General features: G+C 43.1%; 2 protein-coding genes across 2 annotated transcripts in view; both read right to left on the reverse strand.

The window, feature by feature from the left end:
* Positions 1 to 22,421, reverse strand: part of LOC308153242 (cohesin subunit SA-1-like) — a gene marked incomplete at both ends in the record, with an annotated part of 205,898 nt that overhangs the window by 76,815 nt on the left and 106,662 nt on the right. The gene's annotated exons all lie outside the window — the stretch shown is intronic.
* LOC308153097 (cohesin subunit SA-1-like) overlaps positions 18,245 to 22,421 on the reverse strand; it is a gene marked incomplete at both ends in the record, with an annotated part of 16,356 nt that continues 12,179 nt past the window's right edge. Inside the window, 6 exons of the mRNA XM_080526193.1 lie at positions 18,245 to 18,368; positions 19,142 to 19,266; positions 19,951 to 20,052; positions 20,579 to 20,763; positions 21,285 to 21,453; positions 21,897 to 21,989. Coding sequence (XP_080382319.1) covers positions 18,245 to 18,368; positions 19,142 to 19,266; positions 19,951 to 20,052; positions 20,579 to 20,763; positions 21,285 to 21,453; positions 21,897 to 21,989 — 798 coding nt within the window. The remainder of the gene's footprint in view (positions 18,369 to 19,141; positions 19,267 to 19,950; positions 20,053 to 20,578; positions 20,764 to 21,284; positions 21,454 to 21,896; positions 21,990 to 22,421) is intronic.

Below are 22,421 nucleotides of genomic sequence, written 5' to 3' on the forward strand. Positions count from 1 at the left end.
CTACTGCCCTCTACTGCCCTCTCCTCTACTGCTCTCTACTGCCCTCTACTGCCCTCTACTGCTCTCTACTGCCCTCTCCTCTCCTACCGCTCTCTACATCTCTCTACTGCCCTCTACTGCCCTCTACTGCCCTCTACTGCCCTCTACTGCCCTCTACTGCCCTCTACTGCTCTCTACTGCCTTCTCCTCTCCTACCGCTCTCTACATCTCTCTACTGCTCTCTACTGCCCTCTACTGCTCTCTCCTCTCCTCTACTGCCCTCTACTGCTCTCTACTGCTCTCTACTGCCCTCTACTGCCCTCTACTGCCCTCTACTTCACTCTACTGCCCCCTACTGCCCTCTACTGCTCTCTACTGCCCTCTACTGCTCTCTACTGCACTCTACTGCACTCTACTGTCACACAATTATTCAGAGCTTTGAACGAGGTGGGGTCATTAACACTAGAACAGCCACGGGTGGGGTCATTAACACCAGAACAGCCATGGGTTGGGTCATTAACACTAGAACAGCCATGGGTGGGGTCATTGACACTAGAACAGCCATGGGTGGGGTCATTAACACTAGAACAGCCATGGGTGGGGTCATTAACACTAGAACGGTCATTTGATTTAGTGAGTAAAAATAAATTCTACCTTTGAAGTCGATCAAATTTCAGGACCCTCCTTTCATGACTTTTCCGAGATAAGTGCGTTCTACTACCCAGTATCCTGACATGTTCTAAATCTACCTTGTATAAAGCTATTTCTATAACAGGTTTTACCCCAGTTACATACACAGTAGTGATAGGATATTATATGTCTATGTACAGACAGTTATGAATGATAAACTGTACAGTAGGTCTCGCGATAGCTATCGCAGCAAAGTACTTGCAGTAGCCTACATTTGATTGTCTGTAATCCTCAATGGATTTTCATGGAACAAATACAAATGTATTTATGATACAGTATATACTGTGTATAAAGTGTATTTATGATACAGTATATAATGTATATACATTTTCAAATATTAGCATATTTATTACTATTATTTTTTAATAATGATAATCAACCTCTTCTGCATCATCCGTGCAGCCACTCCCCGTGATAATCTGACCGTAATCCTGTATGGTGGTACGATGCTTGTAGGAGGTGCAGAGGTTTATCTCTCTGAGAGACATACTTAGATAGAGAACACTTTAATTCATATATTTGTATATATTGCCTATTATCTTGTTAAATGTTGAGATTTAATTTATATATTTTTTTTCTTAATATCCTAATGCTGTATGTAAAGCACTTTGAATTGCCCTTGTTGTATCAAATGTGCTATACAAATAAACTTGCCTATGTAACCCTGTATATGTTCCTATTCTTACAGACCAGCAGAGCTCCAACCCAGGTTCAGACAGCGAGCCCAGCTCCACCACACCAGGAAACCATCAACAACACAGGAGCTCGAGGCGGAAGAATCACCTTAAAACACACCCACAGACTTACACCGGAGAGAAGACCTACCGCTGCCCACTGTGTGGGAAGAGTTTTAGTGAAGCAGGAGCCCTGAAGAAGCATCAGAGAATACACACCGGAGAGAAACCATACCAGTGCTCCCAGTGTGGGAAGAGTTTTAGTGAAGCAGGAGCCCTGAAGAAGCATCAGAGAATACACACCGGAGAGAAACCATACCACTGCTCCCAGTGTGGGAAGAGGTTCAATAAAGCAGGACATCTAACGATTCATCAGAGAACACACACAGGAGAGAAACCATACCACTGCTCCCAGTGTGGGAAGAGTTTTAGTGAAGCAGGAGCCCTGAAGAAGCATCAGAGAATACACACCGGAGAGAAACCATACCAGTGCTCCCAGTGTGGGAAGAGTTTTAGTGAAGCAGGAGCCCTGAAGAAGCATCAGAGAATACACACCGGAGAGAAACCATACCAGTGCTCCCAGTGTGGGAAGAGTTTTAGTGAAGCAGGAGCCCTGAAGAAGCATCAGAGAATACACACCGGAGAGAAACTATACCAGTGCTCCCAGTGTGGGAAGAGTTTTAGTGAAGCAGGAGACCTGAAGAAGCATCAGAGAATCCACACCGGAGAGAAACCATACCACTGCTCCCAGTGTGGGAAGAGGTTCAATAAAGCAGGACATCTAACGATTCATCAGAGAACACACACAGGAGAGAAACCATACCACTGCTCCCAGTGTGGGAAGAGTTTTAGTGAAGCAGGAGCCCTGAAGAGGCATCAGAGAATACACACAGGAGAGAAACCATACCACTGCTCCCAGTGTGGGAAGAGTTTTAGTGAAGCAGGAGACCTGAAGAAGCATCAGAGAATACACACCGGAGAGAAACCATACCACTGCTCCCAGTGTGGGAAGAGTTTTAGTGAAGGAGGAAGCCTGAAGATGCATCAGAGAACACACACAGGAGAGAAACCATACCACTGCTCCCAGTGTGGGAAGAGTTTCAATACAGCAGGACATCTAACGATTCATCAGAGAACACACACCGGAGAGAAACCATACCACTGCTCCCAGTGTGGGAAGAGTTTTAGTGTAGCAGGAGACCTGAAGAAGCATCAGAGAATACACACCGGAGAGAAACCATACCACTGCTCCCAGTGTGGGAAGAGTTTTAGTGTAGCAGGAGACCTGAAGAAGCATCAGAGAATACACACCGGAGAGAAACCATACCACTGCTCCCAGTGTGGGAAGAGTTTTAGTGAAGGAGGAAGCCTGAAGATGCATCAGAGAACACACACAGGAGAGAAACCATACCACTGCTCCCAGTGTGGGAAGAGTTTTAGTGTAGCAGGAGACCTGAAGAAGCATCAGAGAATACACACCGGAGAGAAACCATACCACTGCTCCCAGTGTGGGAAGAGTTTTAGTGAAGGAGGAAGCCTGAAGATGCATCAGAGAACACACACAGGAGAGAAACCATACCACTGCTCCCAGTGTGGGAAGAGTTTCAATACAGCAGGACATCTAACGATTCATCAGAGAACACACACCGGAGAGAAACCATACCACTGCTCCCAATGTGATAAGAGTTTCAGTACAGCAGGATATCTAAAGATTCACCAGAGAATACACACCGGAGAGAAACCATACCACTGCTCCCAGTGTGGGAAGAGTTTTAGTGAAGCAGGAGACCTGAAGAAGCATCAGAGAATCCACACCGGAGAGAAACCATACCACTGCTCCCAGTGTGGGAAGAGGTTCAATAAAGCAGGACATCTAACGATTCATCAGAGAACACACACAGGAGAGAAACCATACCACTGCTCCCAGTGTGGGAAGAGTTTTAGTGAAGCAGGAGCCCTGAAGAGGCATCAGAGAATACACACAGGAGAGAAACCATACCACTGCTCCCAGTGTGGGAAGAGTTTTAGTGAAGCAGGAGACCTGAAGAAGCATCAGAGAATACACACCGGAGAGAAACCATACCACTGCTCCCAGTGTGGGAAGAGTTTTAGTGAAGGAGGAAGCCTGAAGATGCATCAGAGAACACACACAGGAGAGTAACCATACCACTGCTCTGGAAACGATCGTAGCTCTACGTTGGGTATTACCTACTGTTTATGCGGAGTTATTACAGGCATGTGAGCCGCACTGCCTATACTGTAATTCATGCGAAGTGAATGTGGCTCGTAATAAAATTAACGATGTTGTTATCAGCGGAGAAAATGAGTTAAGAAATTATTTTCTTTTACAACTTGAGTACAAGCATTTGCCTGGTTAGTAATCAAACATTAAATCACCCTTCTCTGCCCTCTCCCGCTTCCAGACGAACGCCTACCCTATATTTTAGCACTTGGCTTAATTCAGCCGCTATTCACCTGCGTTAAATTTAAAGTATATTTGGTATTTATAGAAGGAAGCACGTACGCAATGTTAAACAAGCGCAGCTCGTTTTATAAATAATGCTTATGTCCGTTTAGAAAAATGTGCTTACGTGAAAGTCAAAGATGACGTTAAAGTACCTTTTTATAAATGAGGCCCCAGGGGTGGCCAACCAGTTGGAGACTAAGAGCCCCAAAGAATTGTTGGGGTACCAGAAAGAGCCACATCATACATGCAGGCTCACAAAATCTCTCACTCACACACGCAATACATTTCCAATAGGCTATGAGACCAGTGGTGTCATTTCAGCAAAAGCCAAGGTATGGCAAGGTACAGAATAGGGGGGGTTTCAAATCAGTTGTGCAATAGTCTATTTTGGTGAGTTGTTTCTATACAATTGACTTATATTACATTAAGGTAATTAATAAAGGAGACAGCTACAGTATGTAGGTAGTAATCTACATCTTTCCTAGCAGGTGGACCTGGTTCAATCTCCTTAGAAACAAAACATTACAGATTTAGCTATTCTCAACTCTAAATCAACTGCACTGTTAAAACACTAGTATTGTAAGACCTCACCTGTGTCCTGTACGTGTCTCTGCTGCCCTTTTTGACCAAAAAAGCTCCTTATGTCCATTTTCCTTTTTCTCACTGGCATATTTGTGTTACAGCTCACCTATTACAAGTGAGACGATTGACGATATCAAAAACATGCTTGCACACACACATATAACTTACTGAATCAATCGAGGGAATTACAAACGCTATAGACCACAAACAGTATGCAGTTGGAGTATTCATTGATCTTAAAAAAGCTTTCGACACAATCAATCACAACATATTAATCAATAAACTCGAACGGTATGGGATCAGGGGGGTAGCATTGCACTGGGTGAGAAGTTATTTAAGAGACAGGAAACAATTTGTGAAGTTGGGAGAGTATTCATCGTCATGCTTGGACATTGCTTGTGGCGTCCCCCAAGGGTCAGTATTGGGTCCGAAACGGTTTATTCTTTATATAAATGATATTTGCAAGGTATCAAAAACATTAAAATTAGTACTATTCGCAGATGATACAAATATCTTTTGTTCTGGGGGGAATTTAAAGGAGCTAATGGAGATGATTACTTCAGAAATGTGCAAATTAAAAAGATGGTTTGACATAAACAAATTATCATTAAACCTAAGCAAAACTAACTACATGTTATTTGGTAATTATAAAATGAATACTCAAGTACAGATACAGGTAGATGGTGTGGACATTGAAAGAGTTCATGAAATTAAGTTTCTTGGTGTGATAATTGATGATAGAATAAGCTGGTCATCTCATATAAATAATGTCCGAAATAAACTGTCAAGAAGCATTTCAGTACTGAGTAAGGCAAGACACGTTCTGGACCATAAATCACTCCACACTCTCTACTGCTCACTGCTTTTACCATATTTAAATTATTGTGCGGAGGTTTGGGGCAACACTTATAAATGTAGACTACAATCACTATTAATATTGCAAAAAAAGAGCCATAAGGTTAATTCATAATTCCGGTTATAGAGATCACACAAATTCATTATTCTTAAAATCAAAAACATTACAATTCACGGATCTGGTCCACCTTCTAACAGCACAAATAATGTATAAAGTAGGGCTGTTACAATTCGTCGACGTAATCGACTACTACGTCAATACGTCGACTTGCGTAATGTGCGTCAGTGCGTCGTAAATAAACAAAATGGCTGCGACCAGTGCAAACATGGAGGCAGAGCCGGCAGCTAAAAGACTTCGCCCACGATCGTCCAAAGTGTGTGAGTACTTTACAATAAAAGAAAACAATGTGGTGGTCTGTAAACTGTGCAAAAATGAAATGGCCTATCACAGCAGTACGTCTGCAATGAACGAGCACCTCAAGCGAAAGCATCCTGGAGCTCTTTGTGAAGACAGCCGTAGCTGTTAGCTAGCTAGCTAGCTGATAGCACCGTAAGTCACCATTGTATTTCTGTTCACTTTTCCGGCCGTGTATGAGTGAAAAATGGATAGCTACTAGCTAATGTTACACAAGCAATGTAGCTCACCACAGTTTGTATGTCTTGTCTTCTGGTGTTAGTAACGTTAGCTATGTAGCTGGCTAGCTATGGTAGCCTATTGTCATTGTGGTGCTCGCACCTACTGTACGTTATGTAGCTCGTAGCTCGCATGCTACGTTAGCATCAATTTAGCTAATCATAACATAGCAGCGAGAGTAACGTTAGCTAGCTATGTAGCTACTAGCTAGCTATGTGTTGTGGTGATGGACAGACTTCTAAATGGCCATGTTGGCATTCAAGTTGGCTAAACATAGCAGTGAGGTGGAAATTAAGGGGCCTACACATGATACGTTATTATAAATAAAAAAATCGAACAGTCAAAAAAATTATCGTTAGACTAACCGATAAATTAGCCGTTAGACTAATCGACTAACCGAAAAAATAATCGCTAGATTAATCGTTAGAAAAATAGTCGTTTGGGACAGCCCTAGTATAAAGCAAATAACGACCTACTCCCTAGGAATATGAAGAAATTTTTTTTTTGATAGAGATGGGAGTTATAATTTGAGGGGGGAGTTAAATTTAAAACATATTTATGTACGTACAACGTTAAAACGTTTTTGTATTTCTATATGTGGAGTGAAGCTGTGGAACGGATTGAGTGTGGAGCTAAAGCGGTGTCCAAGCATGACCCAGTTCAAAAAGCGGTATAAAAACATGGTTTTCACCAGGTACTAGGAGGAAGAAGGGCTTTGATAGTCACCAGTTGTTTTCACATATTATTTGTTTATTTACATGATCTGTTTTCTATTGTTGGTAAATATGTAAATAAATTTGATTTAATTTAAAATATATATTATATTAATATTGAAGTCAACTGCAGATTATTCATTATTAATCTCTGATTATTGGAGAAGGGGTAGGATTAAATAAGCTTATGCTTCTTCCTACTCCTTTTCGGACATGTTAAGTAAATAGTGTTTTTTGTTTTGTTTTGTTTTTTCTTGTTTTTGTTTTGTTTTTTCTTGTTTTTGTTTTGTCTTTTGTTGTTATAACTATTTCTTTTTACACATGTTCGAAATAAAGCTTTCATTCATTCATACTCACACACAAGTTAGTGTTACTGGCCCCAATGTGGTACAATTATTACAGAAAGTATTGAGAATAGAGACATGGTTGACATTAAACTAGCTGTTGTTGTACCCTTTAACATTCGCTAACTAGCTTGTTACAGTTAGCTTCACAATCGCGGGTGACGTTAGGTCGGGTTTTTCACTAAAATAAAATTTAATTAGAACATGTTTGTACTGACACAACATGACATGAACTTGTTCATTAATATATTACATTTGAACCAACAGTATTATGGCGTTTATACAGTTTGTTTAACCCACCTGAATGAATGAGAATCGTGGACAAGGTTTTAACATTAACGTTACTCATGGCTTGTTTATTGAGGAACCGATGTCCGGCTCCAGTGTTGCCAGATTGGGCTACTTTTGGTCACTCTGGCCGGGTGGATTCGGCAGCTTTTAGACTGGTTGGGCTTGAAATTGTCAATCCCGTCTGGTAACCCTGCGCTCCACTACAGCGCCTGGCTGGGGGGGTGAGATGGAGCCGGGAGGATGTTGAGTTACCGTTGTGGATAAAATCACCAACATGACAACACGTGTTTCAGATACAATTTTCAGGGGAATTTTTTTTATGCAGGTATGGCGAGTGCCATGAATTGCTCAACCAAAACGACGCCTATTGAGACACAGCGAGCCGCACACAGACAGGCAAAATAAAATGGTGTACGTACTAAAGTCTATAAATACCAAATATACTTGAGAATGAGCTTTGTATTTACGCCCTGCGATAGTGGCTCAATTGTAGCGGCTGAATTAAGCCAAGTGAGCGGGAGAGGGCAGAGAAGGGTGGCTTCTCTGTAAGTTGCATTTGTAGTGAGGCTGATAGGCATAACAATTGTGCATTTTATGACTAAAGCATGAAACTTTCTACAGTGTTTCTATAGACTGTAAACTTCATTTTTAGACGTGGAACCACTTCAGATTTGACCTCTGGCGTCAGGTAGACTAAAGGTAGACACTAATTTTCAGGAGTAAAATATTTCTGCAAATCATTCTAGAATTTTGCTGTGCAATCTAGAACTTCCATTAACTGCAATGTATAATGTCTGCTTGAGTGCATTATGACATCAAATTGAATATTTAGGATGTATGCAACATTCTTAGAACATGGAAGCAATTTACCATGAGAGGAAGGGGGTTGTGGACTCATTTACCACTGGTACAGGGTTGGAAAACCCTGTGATCAACCCTGTGATCATTATATAGTATAATATGATATATTATCATTCTAAGGAAAAAATAAATAAGGTTTAAAAAAAAGAACATAGTAATATACTATATTCATTTTCCTTTTTTTTCACTTTATTATTTAAAAAAATATTTTTGATCATTCTATGATCATTCGATAGTATAATATGATATATTATTAACATTCTAAGAATAAATAAATGACAGAACGGACATTGTAGGAGGTAACTGCCTCCAGCAGAGGGCAGTAATGCAGCATCAAGGACGCACGCTGCCGTTAAAACCAAAACAAGTGAAGAAGACGACGACGACGACGTGGTCTATTCCCGCGATACCAGGGAACGAGAAGTCGATCTAAGATGGCGGAGTCAGTAAACACACACAGTGCTGAAGCTGAAGACCTTACGAGTGATTATTAAGTTTACAACTGTGACAGAGGGCAAACATTACGGCAGCAATGCAACATCTGTAGTGATGGCGAGATGAAGCTTCATGAACTGTTGAAGCTTTCCATCCAATTGCGTCACACATGGGCCGAAGCTTCGTGTTGCTTCATTTGCTCTACTGCGCCATCAAGTGGACAATAAATGTCTAGCAGGCAGAGTGATAATGACACCGTGGCGTTGGTGTGTGAAGCTTTGAATTGAATAAATGTGCTTGTGTTACTAGGAACAACAACAATTTATTCATTTATTCATTTTTATTTAAAAATAACAACTTCTCCACAGTGCTGGGCTTCAGGTGGTTTCTTTTTGTTGTTGTTGATGATTTCACCTGCCTTTACCTGTCCCTTTTATGTTTCGAGTCTCGCGCCAAATCCGAACCACTTCCCGAATCGGTCACGTGGTACGGCCGGCAGGTTACCATATACGTCATCAACACATGCCTCTTACCATATACGTCATCAACACATGCCTCTTACCATATACGTCATCAACACATGCATCTACCAAAGGATTTGATGCAACGGTCAGATACGGTGGACATTCACTCGAAAGGAACAATTCATCTTCATCAAGAACATTAATGTCTTCATCTTCATTTACGGTTTAAGAAGAAACGGACGTCAACAACTGGACAACAAACGGTATCTTTTATTTTCTTAAGTAGCCTATGTTCCAATGTCAATGATACCCTGGTTTGATGTATTTGTTATTTTATTTAATGTTGAGTGACTCAAGTACACATATTGTGATTTGATATACTGAATGTTCTTTATTTAGTATATATTTCAAGGACATAGAGGTTTGCTGTATATTGCCATTTGTTTATTTAATATTACAGTTATACAGTTAAGATATACAATAGGTCTATATACTGGGATTTAACATACTGAATGTTGATGCATTATCATCTTGATATTTTGCTGCTTAGATGTCATATATATGTGTTTGTTTTCCAATGCTATTGAGGGTCAGATTCATTAGATCAGATTTATTAAGCCAAATTTAATACATTAAATTAAATAACATTTTAAAATGACAGAGCCAAGTAACCCTCCTCCTGAATTAGAGCTAGAGAAGCAGATAATTAAATTGCAGCATAACATTCAAAGTCTTAAAGAGGCTCTCTCAGAAACATTAGAGACTACTGAGATAGAACACATAGAGAAGGATATTCAACTCAAAGAAGAAACTCTAAATAGCCTCCATAGTCAACTTCAGGAGTACGGAGGGGAAGGCCCCCGACGTTCAACCCGGCCAAAGAACCCGACTCCCAAGATGCTTGGACTGCAAAGGGAAGAGGCACAGAGGAAGGAAAGAAGGCTTAGCTCAATGTACGAACAGTGGAAGGTTCAAGCCCGTAAGTCAAGAGAGCAGCTCAAGTCGGACCTTAACGAAAGTGAGCTGGCATCTCTAGTCGATACTCTGGAAGAAGAGAAAGAGGCTGTGATGAGCAGGTACGAGGAACTACGAGGTCACATCACACCGTCAACTGAATTGAGACGTTGTGTCGATGCATGTGAGGCAGTTACAACAGATATCAGGAAAATTGCCTACGAGAGGCTTACAGGGATCGATGGAGATTATGATGCAGAGCAAGCACAACGTCCTCTCAAGGAGCTACTTCAAAGGAGCTATGCTCGCTCCATCTATGGGTCTACGGTCTCAAGAATGAGTCGTGTGTCATATGAGGTGTGTCTATGGTGCTTTTGGTGCGTGTAAATAAAAGGTTAAACTGCATCATTGACCATCAGTTATTAATAAGGATTCACCATCTATACTAAGTCCGGCTGGAATGCTACACATGGGATGTGTAGTTTGTGTCGTGTCGACTTTCACAGCGAAAACTGGACGAGATGACTACACATCCCAAATAATTGATAAGTTAACAGGAGTCATTGAATAACGGTTCTTCTAGTTGGGACGATGCACTGCAGATGACTCCTCCACCTCTAGTTGACCCAATTTCACACCTGCATTGTTTAGCCTGCAAGGTACATCCTGGTAGGTAGGGAGGGACGCAGTCACAATAACAGCTATCAATCTGTTATTGCTATCAGCTATCAGATCACTATCAATCTGCAGTCTGAGCCAATTTGATTGTATGAAAGTCTCCAACTAATAATGCATGTTTCCAACTGTGAGCCACACTCATCTCTATGCTGTATGCAAATATTTATATTTTGAGTGTGCAACAGAGATCAATTATTTGTCATGTATGGGACACAGACACATTAATAGGAGGCCGATATACTTAACCCTTTGACATCTAAGCCAATGGCCACAAATGTTTTACTTATTAACCACAGATCTACCTTTGTACTGTCATACTGCAGAGCTTATCAAGTCTGGTTATAAGGTTACTAAAACGACGAGCCATTGTTTTTTTTATAACATGAACTTGTCAAGTCATGAAGCAATACAAATACATCAACGTCTTCACTGATAATTGTATGCATGTTGATACTGGATAATGTGTTACTTATTCCTTTTATTCAGTATTTCATAAGTAGTTTCTATACTTACGTTTTGCAATTTACAGGAACATTTGAATATGTTGGATCTAAATTAACCTATCTTGCAGGGTTTGTACCTGGATGTACAAGGATGGGTTACAATACCCATATCACTAGAATGATTCTTATAATCAGTTTAAAACCACAGACCTACTATCAATATACAACGAATGGTATTTAACATCAGTTTTTTTTGGTATAGAAGCAGAATAAAAGTTTGGCAGTTTTTGGCAACTTTACTACCAGCGCGCATATGAACGCCAGGGTTGCCAGATGGGATGGGTTACCGCCGAATGGGCTACTTTTGATCACACTGGGCCGGAGCATTTGGGCGGGTTGGGCTGGATAAATAGCATTTAGGCGTCTGCCCATCAAAACGTCAGTGCCTGAAAGTTACAAAATGTGTGAAGTTAAAACACACACCCTAGTAGCTACATACAATGTGTAATAGTTGTCGGGTTGTGGTTCTGGGCTTAAATGCTATATTCTGTTCAGCTTGTTTGTAAAGCAAGCCATGCTAACCCGTCGCTAGTTCAAACAGACCGTAGTAGACTTTAAACAACAAAGAGACACGGAGTTCATCATGATCGCCATTCTCTTGCAAGGAGAATGAATGCGAAGTCTCCCCCTAGAGACTCCGAATTCAGACTGCCTTATCTTGCAAGGAGCAGGTCATTTTATTCTTTAACAGAAAGGCACACATGTCATTATTCTCATACAGAATGCAAAGGAGGAGGCAGTGGTGATCCTATCAGTGTCCTAGAAAAGTGGGTGGTGTTCAGAACGAATCATTTAACAGACGTGGCCGTGAGGCGACCAAAACCTGTTTTCGAAAAGTGTCATGGAAATCTGATAAGCAGGGGAGGAAAAGTTCACAAACAGTGTCCAGAGTACAAGGGTCACACAATCATTAACAGAGCCCAGAGACAGGCTGATTCAACATTATGAAAACCTTATTCAGCCCTATCAATAGTAATTACAGGTTTTCTGACAATATAGGTTTTAGGCTGTTTTTTTGTGGATTTAGCTGTTTTTAGGCTGGAAATTGTCAATCCCATCTGGCAACCCTGATGAGCGCGAGCATTTACAGGTGCAACTAAAAAAAATAGAATATCGTGCAAAAGTTCATTTATTTAAGTAATTCAACTTAAAGGGTTAAACGTATATATTATATAGACTCATTACATGCAAAGCGAGATATTTAAAGCCTTTATTTGTTATCAATTTGATGATTATGGCTTACAGGTTATGAAAACCCCAAATTCAATATCTCAGAAAATCAGAATATTACATGAAATCAATGAGAAAAGGATTTTAAATACAGAAATGTCAGCCCTCTGAAAAGTATAATCATGCATATGTACTCAGTACTTGGTTTGGGCCCCTTTTGCATGAATTACTGCCTCAATGCGGCGTGGCATGGATGCTATCAGCCTGTGGTACTGCTGAGGTGTTATGGAAGACCAGGATGCTTCAATAGCGGCCTTCAGCTCTTCTGCATTGTTCGGCCTCATGTCTCTCATCTTTCTCTTGGCAATGCCCCAAAGGTTCTCTATGGGGTTCAGGTCAGGCGAGTTTGCTGGCCAATCAAGCACAGGAATCCCATCGTCATTTAACCAGGTTTTGCTACTTTTGGCAGTGTGGGCAGGTGCCAAGTCGTGCTGGAAAATGAAGTCAGCATCTCCATAAAGCTTGTCTGCTGAAGGAATCATGAAGTGCTCTAAAATGTCCTGGTAGACGGCTGCGTTGACTGTGGACTTAATAAAGCACAGTGGACCAACATCAGCAGATGACATGGCTCCCCAAATCAACACAGACTGTGGAAACTTCACACTGGACTTCAAGTGTCTTGGGTTGTGTGCCTCTCCATTCTTCCTCCAGACTCTGGGACCTTGGTTTCCAAATGAGAGGCAAAATGTGCTCTCATCAGAGAAGAGAACTTTGGACCACTGAGCAACAGACCAGTTCTTTTTTTCTTTAGCCCAGTTCAGACGCTTCTGACGTTGTTTGTTGTTCAGGAGCGGTTTACAAGAGGAATGCTACATTTGAAGCCCATGTCCAGGATCCGTCTGTGTGTGGTGGCTCTTGATGCACTAACTCCAGCCTCAGTCCACTCCTTGTGAAGCTCCCCCACACATTTGAATGGCCTTTTCCTGACAATCCTCTCCAGGCTGCGGTCATCCCTGTTGTTTGTACACCTTTTTCTTCCACACTTTTTCCTTCCACTTAACTTTCTATTAATGTGCTTTGATACAGCACTTTGTGAACATCCAACTTCTTTCGCAATTACCTTTTGAGGCTTTCCCTCCTTGTGGAGGGTGTCGATGATGGTTTTCTGCACAACTGTCAGGTCAGCAGCCTTCCCCATGATTGTGAATTCTACTGAACCAGACTGAGAGACCATTTAAAGGCTCAGGAACCCTTTGCAGGTGTTTTGGATTAATTGGCTGATTAGAGTGTAACACTTGAGCCTACAATATTGAACATTTTCACAATATTCTAATTTTCTGAGATATTGAATTTGGGGTTTTCATAAGCTGTAAGCCATAATCATCAAATTTATAACAAATAAAGGCTTGAAATATCTCGCTTTGCATGTAATGAGTCTATATAATATCTAAGTTTAACCCTTTAAGTTGAATTACTGAAATAAATTAACTTTTGCACGATATTCTAATTTTTTGAGTTGCACCTGTATATTCAAGAGTGGATGGCAAGCTAGTCGGCCTGTTGATCATAATAATAGTAATAATAATAGTAATAATAATAATAATACATTAGACTTATATAGCGCTTTTCTAGACACTCAAAGACGCTCATAATTGTAACTTAGGCAGTAGGCCTAATGTCAGAACCGGAGTTAGCTGAAGAAGAAGACAGACAGACTGAGCCGAGTGCTAACGTCTCCATAGCAACGTTAGGCCTACTAGCAGCACAACGAAGACCACAATAGTTAGAAAAGATGCTGCCAGTTACATGAAACATGAATCCCCTGAGCTGTTGGACAAAGCCGTGCTCTCTCTCCTTCCCGTTGCGACCACCTCCCTGTGTGAGAAAAGCTGCTCTTCTCTCGCTGCCATGAAGACAACATGTAGCTAGAAACAGAATGGAGCTGAGCCAGACTTGACAGCAGCATTTACCCAGATATCACTCTGTGTTCAAAGAAACAAGCATCCTTCTCATTAGGTGAGTTGTCAATAGACAACTGTGTGTGTGTGTGTGTGTGTGTGTGTGTGTGTGTGTGTGTGTGAGTGTGAGTGAGTGTGTGTGTGAGTGTGAGTGAGTGTGTGTGTGTGTGCAGTTCTTGATGTAGCCTACTCACTTGAAAATTAAAATGTGATTCATAATGTTGAGTCATTTCTATTACTGTGTGTGTGTGTGTGTGTGTGTGTTTGAAATGCAGTTCTTGAGTTCTTGAATTCTCACATGCTGTTGGAGAATGAAATAACATTGTTATATTCTTACTGTTCAGCACTTGCACTGTGTGTGTGTGTGTGTGTGTGTGTGTGTGTGTGTGTAAAATACAGTTGCTCTGTGACTTATTCTTAGCACTTGTGAGTGTGTTGGAGCCGAGGTGCTGCCCCTTGCATGTTTGGTAGAGTCTGTGTGGAAGTTTTAAAATCTGATTGTACCCCAATGTGTATATGTTGCATTGGCTGTTAACATCAGTCATACTGGTGGTACTTGGAGAGACACATATTTTCTGAGGTGGTACTTGGTGTGAAAAGTTTGAGAACCACCATAGAGCCTTCAGTGATGATGATGTCATAATAGCAATCAAGCACATTAGTCAGCCCACTGTTGCTGATTACCAGTGAAGAAAGAAAGCATAAAAGAATAAACATAATACATATATTGATGATAATGATACATGATATACATGTTTTTTACTTCGTTAATTTATGTATGGATTTATTATTCATGTGTGTATTTATTTCTGGTTGAAACTGCTGTACAACTGGTCAACATACTGTACAGCTCTGACAAACCCACTGCTCTGGTTCTGGTTACCGAGGACGATGTCACAGATCATGCGCTACAGAGAGTCGTGAGAACGGCCCAGAAGATCACCGGCGCCCCCCTCCCCTCTCTGGAAGAGCTGTACAACACACGCTGCCTCAGGAAGGCCTCCAAGATCTCCAGAGACCCATCCCACCCTGGGTACGAACACTTTGCTCGGCTGCCCTCGAACAGGCGGTACAGGACCATGTTCGCAAGGACAAACAGACTGAAGCTCAGCTTCTACCCCAGGGCCATCCAGGCCCTGAACACAGCAAAGACCTAGGTTCTGGGCCCTGGACAGTCTGGATGGATTGATGGCAGCTGCTGGATTGAAAATCAGGTGTAGTGCTGAGGCACAAATGTGTACATTTCAAGCCTGCAAACTGCGACACTTTAAATGAATGTGCAATAACACTATGTGCAATATGACAACCCTAGGGTACATAAGGTTGCAGAGAATAGGAAATGTTAGAATAGGTATAGCATAGCATAGAGTACAGCACAGTGTTTTATTTGTACAGTATAGTATAGTGGATAGTGTACATAGCCTTTATTTATGTAAACCAGCTCCTTTCCCTTCTTGTTTTTTGTTTTGTTTTTTTTTGTTTCCTAGCACCAGGGGAGCCACCCCTCCCAAATGTCGTTGTTTGGTACCTGTACTATATCAATGACAATAAAGACCATTCATTCATGCATTCATCAGGATTGTGATGTCATACGCGTGTGTATAGATACAGGTATGAAAGTTCAACATTAGCATTTCAGGACCCAAGACTCCCACATTTGTATTTTGTATACATTTGGAGATTATATTAGATTAGACCAGACAACAAATTGCAGTTTTGCATCTAACCAGAAGTGAGATGTTTCTACGGATTCTGAGCAAGTCGATTCCCGATATACACACTATATCCAAGTTATACAACACTGCGAAGGAGAAACGGCAAGATCCCGTCGATCGCATTGGTTTCAGACAGACTGACACTATCTGTGCCCCTCGTGAGTACATTTCTTGAAGGTCCACTATATACATACTGTACGCCTTGCCACATGAAGCTCATCAAAATGTACTAATTAATTCAGTTTATATTAATTATTTTTATTTGTATTTCACACTCTAGCCTTCTGGTCAACGCCTCCTCCTCCTCCTCCTCGCTTCAGCCAGTACCGGACACTGATAACTGTCCCTCCAACTGTCTTTTATGCTGGTGAGTACATTTCTTAAAGGTCCACTATATAAATATAATGGAATTTGTATTATTTAGATGTATGAATGCATATGATATGTTGTGTCTAGGACTCTGCGCTCTATACTGGATGTCAGCACTTCATATGATATGTTGTGTCTAGGACTCTGCACTCTATACTGGATGTCTGTCAGCACTTCATATGATATGTTGTGTCTAGGCCTCTGCACTCTATACTGGATGTCAGCACTTCATATGATATGTTGTGTCTAGGACTCTGCACTCTATACTGGATGTCAGCACTTCATATGATATGTTGTGTCTAGGCCTCTGCACTCTATACTGGATGTCAGCACTTCCACATTCAGTTCAACGTATCTGCCATGCTGTTGTACTCTACGGCATGCCTTGCCACATGAAGCTCATTAACATTTACTAATTAATTCAGTTTATTTAAATTCATTTTATTTGTATTTCACAGACAAGTTCAAGTCTGTCTTCAGCCCGTACCAGACAGAGACAGAGGGACCCACAGGAGACGTGTATGACACCGGGGACACAGGCGGGGACGACGCGGAGGATGAAGAGAGGTGGAGGCGGTCGGCCGATGAGGGAGTGAGCGAGGCCGACAGAGGGACAGTGGCTGAGGCTGACTGGACCCGGGAGAGGGGCGCCCGGGATGTCATCACCGACACCCGACCCCTGATGCTGCCGCTGTCCTGCCACACCCCTCGTCCGCTTGCACTGGACGCTGCTGAGCCTGGAGAGAGAGAGAGGTCAAAAGGTTAAACCTCCTAAATCCTTAGCAGCCACCACCCCAGCCTTAATTAATCAGGCCCCTCTCTCATTTAAACAAACCCTGGCCTACACACTTTTCCCAAATAGTATGTACTCCTGTGATATTACGGAGACTGTATATATGTTTATGGAATGTCATTTTCTTTTTTGTCAAGTTTTTGGAACAAACCAAAACATTTAAAAGTGTGTGTGTGTATGAGTGTAAGTGAGTGTGTGTGTGTGTGTGTGTGTGTGTGTGTGTGTGTGTGTGAGTGTGAGTGTGAGTGTGAGTGTGAGTGTGTGTGTGTAAATGTCTGTGTGAGTATGAGTGTGTGTGTGTGTGTGTGTGTGAGTGTGAGTGTAAGTGAGTGTGTGTGTGTGTGTGTGTGTGTGTGTGTGTGTGTGAGTGTGAGTGTGAGTGTGAGTACAAGTGAGTGTGTGTGTGTGTGTGTGTAAATGTCTGTGTGAGTATGAGTGTGTGTGTGTGTGTGTGTGTGTTACCCACCCCGGGGTGTGGTCTTCCTGTGCGTGGATGCAGGGATGCTACGGGGGGACGGTGCTGGGCTCTCCTTTTCCTCCTCTCCCTAACCCTCCTCTTAACCCTAACCCTCTTAGCAGGGTCCAGAGAACGCTGGTACATACTCAGGGACGGCCAGGAGGGGGCAGCAGAGGGAAGCTCAGCTCTCAGGAAACGTGACCTGGAGAGGATAGAGAGAGGGAGGGACGAATGGATGGATGGATGGAGGAAAAAGAGTAAGAACAACCTACAAGTATATATATATATTAATGTCACGTGTACTTACTACATCTTGTGTGAGTTCCGGTGTGGAAGTTATTGCAAGTGAGGGCAAAGGGGGGATGATTGATTGGGTGGTTATTTGAATATTTGTGTGAGTGTCTGTGTGCACAAACACACTATCATATATGTCATATGTCAAGTCATATGTATAGATGCTTGTGTGGATGAAGACATGTGTTCATGTACGCCGGTGTGTGTGTGTGTGTGTGTGTGTGTGTGTGTGGTGTATGTGTGTTGTGTGTGGTGTATGTGTGAGTGGTGTGTGTGTGTGTGTGTGGCGTGTGTGTGTTTGTGTGTGGTGTTTGTGTGTGGTGTGTGTGTGTGTGTGTGTGTGTGTGTATGTGTGTGTTAAGACTCACACTTGAATGCGGTCCTGACGGAGGAGTTTGAAGCTGAACTCGCTGAGGATCTCCAGGAAGGGCAGGTTCAGAGGCTCCTCCCCCTTCACCGCGTCGCGCAGCGCAAACCGGATACCGCTCCTGAGAACACATCAACAACCCAAACATGGTTCTACACAGACGTGGCACAAACTGCACCATGTTGCATAGGTTAGAAATAGAGAGAGAGAGAAAGAGAGAGAGAGAGAGAGAAAGAGGCAAAGAGAGAGAGAGAGATAGAGAAAGAGAGAAAGAGGCAGAGAGAGAAAGATGCAGAGAGAAAGATACAGAGAAAGAGAGAGATAGAAAGACAGACACAGAGAGAAATAGACAGAGAGAGAGAGACAGAGAAAGAGGCAAAGAGAGAGAGAGAGGCAGAGAGAGAGAGAGAGCGAGAGAAAGAGGCAGAGAGAGAAAGATGCAGAGAGAGAGAGAGAGAAAGAGACAGACAGAGAGAGAGAGACAGAGAGAAAGCGACAGACAGGGACGGAGAGAGAGATAGACACAAAGAGAGAGAGAGAGGCAGAGAGAAAGAGAGAGACAGAGAAAGAGGCAGAGAGAGAAAGATGCAGAGAGAAAGATACAGAGAAAGAGAGAGATAAAAAGACAGACACAGAGAGAGAAATAGACAGAGAGAGAGAGACAGAGAAAGAGGCAAAGAGAGAGAGGCAGAGAGAGAGAGTGAGAGAAAGAGGCAGAGAGAGAAAGATGCAGAGAGAGAGAGAGAGAGAGAAAGAGACAGACAGAGAGAGAGACAGAGAGAAAGCGACAGACAGGGACAGAGAGAGAGATAGAGACACAAAGAGAGAGAGAGACAGAGACAGATAGAGACAGAGAGAGAGAGACGAAGGTGTGAGTGTGTGTGTGTTACTGACATATGCAGGGTAATCAGTGACATATGCAGGTCAACGCCGAAGCTCATAGCCAGTCTCTTGGCCAGCTCTCTGATCTCTCCCAACTCCTCACTACCACGCTCCTCTGGAGCCAGCGCAGCAAGCAGCTGAGGAAACACACACACACACACACACACACACACACCACACACCACACACCACACACCACACACACCCTATTAGTAGTCCACCCCTCATCACTTACACACAGTAATACAGAGGTATTGTTTATTTAAACACGCGCGCACACACACGCACACGCGCACACACAGATTAAAAGACCCGAACTACCCACTGTACATACTTTGTGTTTTGTCCCCCGCCCCCACCTGTGGTGTATGTCCCCACCTGTCCTATCCGCTGTACATACCTGATGTTTTGTTGTATTGTATATCTAGTATTGTTCTTCCCATGATGGATGTATTTTTATCTTGTAGATAGTAATAGTTATTTGTCTGTATTATCTTGTAGATAGTACTAGTTTTTTTTTTCCTGTCTGTCTTACATGTAACGATGAATTGAAAATCAAGGACCCCAATTGAAATAAGCCAGTGGCTTTCTTGGGTTTTTATCCTTTTAGTTGACCTTGTATGTAATATGTACTTTCATGTACCTACTTCTGCAAATCTTCTAATAAAGTTTTCAAACAATCAAACAAACAAACACACACACACACACACACACCCTATTAGTAGTCCACCCCTCATCACTTACACACAGTAATACAGAGGTATTGTTTATTTAAACACGCGCGCACACACACACACACGCGCACACGCACACACACACACCTGCTGCAGAGTCAGACAGACAGTGCTGGCGCTCTCCGTGGGGCAGATGAGCCTGGTTTTGCTCAAGGTTTCCTTGATGATGTCACCGTAGTCTTTGTAGAACTGGAGAGAGACACGTGACAGAATGAGTCGTCATCCTCCTCTCATTCTTCTGACCACTGTGTTTAATCAATCCTTTTCTCAACTTTCCATCCGTTTCTCACCCACTCTCTCTCTCTCTCTCTCTCTCTCTCTCTCTCTCTCTCTCTCTCTCTCTCTCCTCTGACTCATTCCGCCCCCTCACTGATACTAAGAACAACTTCTCACCCCTCCTCCACCTTCTCACACACTTCTTCCTTCCAGTGCTACCTTTTTTGGTGATCTCTTCCTCCTCTCTCTCCTCCAGTTCTCCATCATCCTTCCCTCTAATCATCCTCTCTTCCATCCTCTTACTCTCTTCCCATTTCTCCTTCCTCTCTCCCCTACTTCATCCCCCTCTCTGCCTCCCTCCCATCATCTTCTCTTCTATCGTTCCCTCTGACCCATTTCTCTCTCCCCTCGGGCCTCATCCCCTCCTCCCTCAGGCCCTACCCTCTCCACCCTTCTGCCCTCATCCTCTCCTCCCTCCCTCCCTTCCTCTCTTCTCCACCTTGCTGTAGTATTTGAAAATGTCTGTGGCAGCGTTGAGGTCCAGGACTCCATAGAAGACCAGTTTACAGAAGCCAGACAACTGGTTTCTCCTCCGCTGGAGGCGACATATGTTCAACTCCTGCTTTCTCCTCCGCTGGAGGCGACATATGTTCAACTCCTCCGCTTCTTCCTCTTCTGAAAAATCTGAGGGAGAGAGGAGCCAAAAGAAGACATTATCCAGAGAGAGAGAGAGAGAGAGAGAGAGAGAGAGAGAGAGGGGGGCGGGCACAAAAAGAGGAATGAGATGTGAGATGTATATATATATATATATATAATGCGCTTTGAGTTGCATCCGTGTACGAAAGGCGCTATATAAATAAAGTTTCACTTCACTTCACTTCACTACATGTGGGAATACGGTACATGTGGGAAAACTAGGGTTGGGGTTAGGTGCTAGGGTTAGGTGCTCGGGTGCTAGGGTTAGGGTTAGACATGCCAGCATGTACCAAGTCGACGTTTTATGCTGCCATGTCCCCGGGAAATGCCGACATAAACCGTATTCCCACATATACCGTAACATATACACCGGTATATAATATATTTTTTACGTTTTTTTGAGTCCCACTCATATATTTTTTTTTACTGCAATAGAGACAGTAGAGATTGACAGGAAGGATGGGTGAGAGAGAGAGAGAATGTTGGTAACGTAAGGTAATGTTCCCTACCAAGCAGCTCGTCATCCTCAGGCTCAGTGAAGACATAGTCCAGGAGGAAGGCGGCCATCTCAGAGCGGAGGGAGTCGGAGGGGGGGTAGGCCAGCGTGTGCAGGGCGGGCTGAGAACTCATCGCCCCCACACCCAGCAGCAGCAACAGGTCACACAGCTGCTCAAACGCCTGGGGAGATGATATGAATTTAGAATTTGGAATTTAGAATTTAGCAGACGCTTCTAATCCAAAGCGACTTACAATTACAATTACAGGGACATTCCCCCTGGAGTCACTATGGGCTGAGAATGGTGCCTTACTCAAGAGCCCACTAGTGTTTCAGGCAGGATTTGAACTCACAACCTTCCGATCACCAGTCCAACTCACTATCCACTAGACCACCACTACCCCCGCGCATGCGCACACACAGTCGAGTTCCACACATCATCCCCCCACACACCCACACTGGGTGACGACTGCTACCATACCAGACAGCTCTACCAACTAGTTTGGAGCAGCCTTACAAAAACAGCCCGTCGTTGTCATCCTTGTCAGATTGTTCCCCCCCCCCCTGCTCTCACCTGGTCTCTGACCTCACCTGGTCTCTGACCTCACCTGGTCTCTGATCTCACCTGGTCTCTGATCTCAGCCTGGCCCACTGACAGACAGCTCTGACACACCACACAGAACGAGTGGAATTCCTTCTTTAGACGCTTGAGCTCCACCTAGGAGTGTGTGGGTGTGAGGAAGAGAGGGGGAAGAGAGGGGGGGAAGAGAGAGGGGGAATAGAGGGGGGAGAGAGGGAAGAGAGGGGGGAGAGAGGGGGAAGAGAGGGGGGAAGAGAGGGGGGAAGAGAGCGACAGAATGAGACACGAGAGTGGCAGGTTTCTGAATGACTAAACATAGTATTAAGGAGGGGGGGGATTTGTGTCTGTTTATGTTGGAGCTCTGCGATGTTGGCTAAACAGCCATGTCAGTTTGCCTCATCATCATAACTGACTGCATGTGTGTGTGTGTGTGTGATGATGTCCATAACTCGATGTGTATGTCCATCTGTGTGTGTGTGTCCATATCTGTGTGTGTGTGTATGTGTGAGTGACGTGTATCCATATCTGTGTGTGTGTGTGTGTGTGTGTGTGTGAGCGTGTGTCCATATC

This window comes from Nansenia antarctica (genome assembly GCF_963989245.1).
Source record: "Nansenia antarctica genome assembly, chromosome: 3".
Classification (NCBI taxonomy): domain Eukaryota; kingdom Metazoa; phylum Chordata; class Actinopteri; order Argentiniformes; family Microstomatidae; genus Nansenia; species Nansenia antarctica.